General features: G+C 55.8%; 1 protein-coding gene across 1 annotated transcript; it reads right to left on the bottom strand.

Moving 5' to 3' along the window:
- On the bottom strand, window positions 1,255–3,147 carry PTF1A (pancreas specific transcription factor, 1a). The gene is made up of 2 exons (XM_018056879.1): window positions 2,225–3,147; window positions 1,255–1,814 (listed from the first exon to the last, which is right to left on the bottom strand). Exons 1-2 carry the CDS (start codon window positions 2,997–2,999, stop codon window positions 1,612–1,614), a joined length of 978 nt encoding a protein of 325 aa, XP_017912368.1. The 5' UTR covers window positions 3,000–3,147; the 3' UTR covers window positions 1,255–1,611.

Here is an 8,109-nt window from a genome sequence, read left to right as displayed (position 1 = left end):
GCTTGGCGACCCAGAATCTCCGCGCGTCTGGCCAGACCGCGCTGCGGGTCGGGCTCGCGGCCTCGCTTTAATTGCTCTTGGATGACGTCCATGGCACCCGCGGCGCGCGGGGAACCCCTCAGTGGGTCTGAAACTAGGTTAAAGCAATTAGCATGCTGCCGACATATTGTCCCTCGGAAGGGCCTTGGGTACCAAGGGAGATGCGCCATCGTACCTTGGCCGACCAGGCGGCTGCGGGCCGGGGAGTGCCATCTCGGTTCCCCAGGGCCTGCGGGGCGCCGGCGTTGTGGATCAGCCAGGAAGAGCGCGCGGAACGCGCGAGACCTTGCTCGGCGCCTCCCGCTCCGCACCCGCGCGGTCCGAGCGCGCGCGGGGTCCCGCACTCTGAGCCGCGTGCCCAGACTCCGGCTCGCAGCCGAGCGCTCCCTGAGGGCCAGGGAGGTGCCCGTAGAGGCCTCGGAGATTAGTCCAAACCCTAGCTTCCCGGGCGCTCCCCGCTGCGCCCTCGCGCCTCTCCCCTTCACTAGGGGGCGGCTCTCCGCCGGAGCCTCGCCTTCACCCCAGGCTGCTTGCCTCAAAGGACTGGATTCTGCTGGAGGCAAAGCCGAGTCAATTTCAGAAATTACCCAGTTGCAGAAGCGGCAGAGAGGGCGTGCTCCTTTCTTGTCTTATCCCAAAGACCCTGGGTTTTGTTGGGAAACATCCGAGAGGGGGTCTCCGGCCTCAACCTGGTGGCTTTTCTCATTTCCTTTGAGTATATCTGAGTTCCATGTACCTGATGCTGTAACTGCAGAAGGGATGGGTCACAGGGCAGCTTAACAGCAACCCCTTCTCCCCAGCCCTTGGAAGCAGAAAGGCGTCTTCCCTTTGCTAGCCCAGAAATTAGCCCACTGTCGCCACCGGACCCACAGTGTCCACTTTATACACTATGATTACGCAGGGTGCCCATGACCTTGGATAAGTCAAATGTCTCCCAGCCTTAGCTTTCCCATCTGAAAGAATGAGAGCAACAAACACTCCGTGACCCATTTGCTTCCTAGGGTGTTAGGACTGGGATGCAGAGGAAGGGCTCTCCCAATGAGGCCTAATCCTCTAACCCACTCCCTTTAAACTAAATCTAAAAGGTGTCTCTTACTGTATAGCTTCGTTTGGGGTCTCTGATTGAGTTTTTTTTTTTTTTCCTTTTTACAAAGTAGGTTAATTCATCTTTAATTTAAAGATACAGCTACACCTATCAAGTTTAAAACAACTTTTAGAAAACGGTATGAATAGCATTTATTAACATTGCTTAGAAATAAACCGTATCTGTCAATAAATTAGCATGACGTTTTCCGGTCAGAGTTCTTCCAATAATGCAGAGTTCTGCCAAAGGTGCTGGGGAAGATCATAGACTATTGCATATTTTAAGAAAATCAGGATAAATTATATAAATTATATATTTAAAAAGAGATCATCTATTTCATTAACTCGACAGGATAATAAATAGATAAATAACAAACAGTTGATTGCCATTAGAAAAATGTGATTCTTAAGTTACATTTACATTATAGATATTTACATGTACAATATGCACACAGACGGAATCACGTCCTCAGGCAGGTCTGACTCTTCTCAGGACACAAACTCAAAGGGCGGTTCGTTTTCTATGTTGTTGAAGGAAGGCTTGCTGTTGAGTTTTCTGGGGTCCTCTGGGGTCCACACTTTGGCTGTTCGGATAATATTTTGTTCTTTGAGTTGTTTTTCATCAGTCCAAGAGAGAGAGTGTCCTGCAAGGGGAGGGAGGCCATAATCCGGGTCGCTGGGGGAGGGGGACCCTGAGGGGGGGAGAGGAAGAAAAAAAAAAAAAAACAGATTGTGAATGTCCAACTCTGCTCCCAGCACTGCCCCTCCGGTCCTCCGAGATCCCCTTCCGGGCGCTTTGACAGACAGGCGTCTTTGGTTACTCTGAACAACACTCTTTCTCCACCTCGCGAGCCCCCAGCGCCCTCATCCCGCAATCCCAGAAGTTGCAAGTCTATCCGGGACGCGCACCCTCAGGGCCGCTGTCAGAGTGGCGGAAAAACCTCAGAAACGCCAACTCCGGTTCAACGTGGCCGGTACCCACAGCCCGCCCGTCTGTGCGTCCGTCAGTCAGCTGGTCGGTCCGTTCACCCAGCCCCCGCCCCGGGACCTTCCCGTTCCCATCCCCCGCACCCTCTACGAGCTGTGAGGCGGACGCACTTACGAGTACCCCGGTGGCAGATGATGACCTTCTGGGCCTGGCTGCTCGGGCTGTCCGCGCCCAGGCGCCCTCCGCCGGGCCCCCTGCCGCCGCCCGCGCCGCCGCCGCGCAGGGGCAGGTCGGCCTGCACCAGCTCGCTGAGGAAGTTGATGTAGCCGATGGCCAGGCGCAGCGTGTCCACCTTGGAGAGGCGCTTTTCGTAGGGCAGCGTGGGGATGTGCGAGCGCAGCCCCTCGAAGGCGTCGTTGATGGACTGCATGCGCCGCCGCTCGCGCACGTTGGCAGCCTGCCGCAGCTGCTGCAGCTCCGCCTCGGAACGCACCCGCCGCCGCCGCCGCGCAGCCGCCGCCCCGCTCAAGCCACGCAGCCGCGCCCTCGGGGACAGCGCGGCCGCCCCGGCGCATCGGTAGGCCAGGCACGAGGGCGGAGAGCCGGGCGAGTAAGGGAAGCCGCAGGGGGGCGCCCCCGCCTCGCAGCAGTAGCCGCCGCCGCCGCTGTCCTCCGGCTCTCCAGAACCCCCCGGGGGCGGCGGGGCGAGTGCGTGGGGGGCCGCCGGAGGCGCGGACTGCAGCAGCAGGCACGCCTCGTCGCGGTAGCAGTACTCGTGCAGCTGGTGGCTGAGGAACTCCACCTCGGCCTGCTCGTCGGCCAGTAGCTCATCGCCGTCCTCCAGAGGGTCCCGAGAAGACTGGTCGGTGAAGAAGTCCTCCTCGTCAAAGTAAGAGGACGGGAAGGCGTCCAGGCCCCCGGGGAAGTGCTCTAGCAGCACCGCGTCCATGCTCTGCGCCGCCGAGGGCCCGGGGAACTGCTGGCCTAGGGTAGTAGGGGTGTTCTCTGGAAGTTTGCGGCTGCAGCTCGGGCTCGTCGGGCAGCCCCCGCCCTCCCGGTCTGGCACGGGAGGCAACGAGGACCGCCCCACCCCCGCCCCGGCCTTCCTGGAGTGCCCGCGGCCGCTGCGCTCTGGACGGCGCCCGCGCGGCGTTGGGGAGGGCTGTGGCGACCGGCTGAAGCTGAGGGCCGGCACGCGAGGATTCTTATAACTACATCCACAGGCGCGTGCCAGGGACCCGCGGCGCCAGCCAATCACCAAGAGCGGGGTGCCGGCGGGGAGGGGGCCGGGAGGCCGGCTGGGGCCGGGGAGGCTTTCCTCCCGAAGGGAGCTCCCGGGGCGAAGGGGAGGCGGGGCCGCGCGGCGCGGGGCTCTTCACGCCCCTCCCCTCCCCTCCTCTGGCGAGTACCTGCCGGGCGAGCGGCTCCAGGGCACCTGCGGCCCCCGGCGGCCGCCGCCCGCTGGCGCGCGCTGCGCCCAGCCGGGCCCTCCCGCCCCCGGGCTGGGGAAGTGGCGCGCGGCGTCTCGGCGCAGCCACAAAACGCCCTAGCGGGGCGCGTCCGCGTCCCGGACGGCGGGAGCGTCTCAGGCGGAGCTCGCTGCTCCTCCGGGGTTGGCGCAGCGACTGCGGGCAGCCTGGACAGTGCCGGCGGTGGGTTTCGCCACCCCCACCCCCGGAGCGCGAGCGGGCCTCCGGCCTTCTGTCTCACCGCCGACCCTTGCCAGGACTCTGGTCAAGTTCGCACAGCGTGTGCCGCTGGGGTTGGAAGGCGATGCGGCGCCTCTCCAGGCGCGGCGCGGGTTTGAGGGGCGCGCGCCTGCCCGGCGCTGCCCGGGATCCTGACTCCGCTGCCCCGTGCTCTGCGGCCGGCCTCTCCTCCCCTCCCTTTCCCCGCCCCGAGGGAGAAGCGGGAACGCTGGAGAGGCCGCCTCCGAGAGCGGCTCGGCAGGGCACGTTTCTTGTGAGACCCTAGGGGTCCGGAGCAATAAAACCGGATACAAAGGGACTCAGTTGAATCGTCTGTTTTGGAGCAGTCCGAGGGAGGGCATGGAAGTTAAATGGGCAGAGTATGAACCGTTTTCAAAGCCAGAGTCGCCCATCTTTCCGACTGACCACCGGGACCATCCTTGAACGACTTTTTCCTTTCCTTCCCGACCTTAAAACAAAACAAAACAAAACAAAACAAAAAAAACCCACACACATATATATACTAAACACAAAACATTTGTGCTCTGGCCCACGACAGTATTACAGCGATGCAACACGAATTCCTCCGTTGAAAAGTAACAAACACTTCCAAGGTCGAGGCAATTCTGTTAAAAAGCTAAGTTCCAGAGGGTTCAGAAGTGCAGCCGACAGCGCGAGTTCTCTCAACAGAAGACAGAGAGCCACTGCCTTCCTGGGTCAGCCACTTCCTTTTTCAGACACTTGTCCCACCAGAGTCTTCTTCTAGTGGGTGTTTGAACTCCTCTCAAAAGCCAGGTGCATGTCTCATAGAACAGCGATTTTAACAGGCATCCTAGTTTTAGAAGTTTACATTGTGTTTAACTGAATCCTGAAACCAAAAAAAGTTAAGGGCAAAAGATACATAAGAACACCAGAGATTACCTTGAACCGCCAAGGACACAGAGAATTTTAACCCAAAGACTTACTGTTTTGCAGCCAGTTCTTTCCTTTGTTAGCTCATCCTTCCTAGTGAGGTGATTAAGTTAAACTGAGGCAAATGTGAACAGTTTTCCTGTGTTCAAGACTGGGCTGCAATTTCCTGTATTTAGATTTATCTTTCTCACCCCAATGAAAGGGAAGCTGTTTGGGAAGAAGAGTTCAAGACCCGAGATCTAGCCAACTGTTGGTGGCCCTTCCTCCCCTCCCCTCCCCTCCCTTGGTTAGATTAAAACCCAGTAGGGACAAGCTCCTGGATCAATCTGAGGCATAGCGAATAACCAGACTTCAAAGCCTTATCCGAAGTATTGATAATCATTCAGTGGAGGAAAGACTGGAGTTCCAGCCTACATATGCTCTCTTTAAGAGGCTGAGACACCTTCTCTGATGGATACAGATGGCTCTTGAGAAAATGTGTCATGCATATGTCAGGGAGCAGGGGCTGGGGGACACAGGGAGTCTGTAAGGGTATATTTGGGGGATCTTTATACCCAGTGCGATTTTAACAGTCAGAGTCCACAGAAAATCATCTTCCATATGCTTGATGAGTTTATAGAAGGGCCCAGAACTTTACCTTGGGCACCCAAGTGAACTATGGGCACGTCCAGTGCTGGTGGGAAAGTTTGCTGTCCTGTGAAGCTGAGCAGAGGTAGTGTGGAGGTTCTGGGCAGCTCCTAGGGCTGCATAGATGAGCCTGGAGGAAGAGGAAAAGAAAAGATAGTCACTTGATCCCTCCTTGCCCTTTCCCTCCCCACCCCCACCATTTTTTCCCTTAGAGAACTGTCTGCTGACTGGTCCTTTGGGGAAGCAAGGGTCAGGCCTGCAGATGTTGATACTGGGGTGCTGGTGTGGGCTGGCATGCTCACATACACACACACCCATGCACACACACACACTCTGTCCTTAAGTAAGACATGATTGTTCTTTTCTCTACTAAAAAGAAGAAAGGCTTCACTGATAATAAAGGGAATTTTCTCTGGGTCACTGGAGGTCACAACAGTGTGGATGGCTGCCCTCTGCCTCTCGAAGCAACAGGTTGGCGGAGGAGATGGCTGGGACAGAGCTGTCTACAGACTCCAGCTCTCATTCCTCCCCCGCACGGCCGCCCACCCCACCCCACCCCACCCCACCCCACCCCCGCCCCAGTTCTGCACACCCCGGGTCCTCTAGGCAGTGGGGGAGTGTGGAATCAAACAAGAACACAGGTTTCAGATACTTTAGGGCAGAGGGACAGGGCTGGTCCCAGAGCCAAAAGTTTCTCCACCGTCTGCTAAGCCCGAATCTTCTCTGCTCTATCCTCTGTCCTCAAGAGAGACTAACCTTGTTCCTGCCTCAGTATGAAACAACATCTGGCCCCTAAGGTTGGACAGTGGCGAGGTGCTTGACTTTTTTTTTAGCGTCAGATCCTGGTGAAGCCTTGAGATTGTTTTCAAGTCTCTCAGAGGCACCTGTCCTCCTAGGCCCAGAAGGCTCCTACCACACTGCCTTTGGGGCTGCCAGAAGCCTCAGGCCATCTTTAAGCTTCTCGGTTTCAGGAGAATGTCTGGCAAGGGCTGGGGGCATTGCTGTGTCTGTCTGCCCTTGTGTCCATCGTCTCTGTCTCTCTCAGCTCTCTGTCTGTCTCAGGGGTCACCGATCTGAATATTTGCTCCTTGCTTTCCCAGAAAACATTTCTAGAGCCTACCCTTGGCTTTTCAGAACCATGACTGGAGGGTTGGAGCCTAGATCCCTGTCTCCTGCCCAGAATTGATTCTCGGCAAAGCAGCCATAAAGGCTGGGGCTCCAGGTTCTCCATCGTTTGCCCCGCCTTCGTGTGGCTCCACAATGCTGGACACTCCTTGGCACATGTCCTCCCTGCAGGAGAAATAGGGTGCGGGTGTCTCCCCACCAGCATCCCATGCTCCTCACTTAGTGCTTGCAAGCAGGTGTGTGTGATTCATGGTCTGTCTCCCAACTTGAAAATGGGCCCATGTTAATTTCTCATTGACCTAAATTGTCCCCGTTCCCCACTCTTGAACACAGAGGTGATACCAGGTGGCTGAATTGTGCTCACAAGTGTCTTATTTCCCCTTTCTTTACCATTCCCCTCCCCCATTCTATGAAAACTCTCTTTTCACTTGAGGGCCCTCATCAACCCACCTTCATTGGAATGATGATGCTGAAAGGCCTCTGAAGCCCAGAAAAGCTTGGTGAGTTCCCTAAGGTCACACAGCAGTTTACTATCAATCCCAGTCCACGCCAGCCCAGTGCTGGTTCCACTGGCTGCTGAGAGCAGATTCATAAAAGGTGAATTTATATTGATGTGCAATGTAATCGGCCTGGGTCCCATTCTGAGCCAGCCCAGATTACCATACACCACCTTCCTGGCTCTCCAGAGTCCTTGCTACACTGTGGATATCACCACACCTTCTGATGTGCTGAGAAAGGAATCACTGAATGGTGCAATTTCCAGCATCAGACAAAGAATACAGAATTAAATATGGGCTCATGGGACTTTCTCTGCCCCCCAAAGTCACACTATATTGATTATGGATGATTTTTCCACTCAGAAAGTGCACTCTGATCAGGTGCCATCTTATTCCATCCTGGAAAGGACTGGCCTAGTGGATGCCAGACTCCTTGACATGACTTCAAGGGCCTTCCTTAAACTAGCCCTGCCTACCTATCATCCTCCTCATCTTCTCTTTACTCTACCCTATATTAACTTCCCGTGTCTTCCAGTGCCACAGTGACTTCTCTCTAGTTTTCTTTTTAAAATTTCTTTCAGTAAATCAATTAATTTGGCTGCACCAGGTCTAGTTGCCGAACGTGGGATCTTTGTTGCAGCACAAGGGTGCTAGTTCTTCTAGTTATAGCTCATGGCGTCTTTCGTCTCGGCATGCCAAGTCTTAGTTGCAGCATGTGGGATCTGGTTCCCCCACCAGGATTGAAACTGGGCCCTGAGTCTCAGCCCCTGGACCACGAGGGAAGTCCCTCTCTCTGGCTTTCTGCTGTGCTTCCTACTAGCCTGCTGCTGCTGCTGCTAAGTCACATCAGTCGTGTCCGACTCTGTGCAACCCCATAGACTCAACCTACCAGGCTCCTCCGTCCATAGGATTTTCCAGGCAAGAGTCCTGGAGTGGGTTGCCATTGCCTTCTCCATCCTACTAGCCTGAGCTCCTTGGTTTGGTTTGAAGCTCTTATGTTTATCACAGGATGAGTGGAAGGGATAATACAAAGGTAGAAAAGATGGAGATGAGCATTTTGGAGGGCTTTTACTTCTGTTTATCCCTTGTCCTCAAAATGCTGCTGGAGGACATCCTCCTTATTTCAACCACTGAACAGAAGAAACTCGGCCATAAACCTAGGGCTACGATGGTCCGTCAGAGAAGGGGACCAAATTCCGCCCAGGCTGGC

Source organism: Capra hircus, chromosome 13, assembly GCF_001704415.2.
Source record: "Capra hircus breed San Clemente chromosome 13, ASM170441v1, whole genome shotgun sequence".
In the NCBI taxonomy this organism is placed as follows: domain Eukaryota; kingdom Metazoa; phylum Chordata; class Mammalia; order Artiodactyla; family Bovidae; genus Capra; species Capra hircus.
The sequence above is the reverse complement of the archived record's forward strand: the minus strand, read 5'-3'. Positions and strand labels throughout refer to the sequence as shown.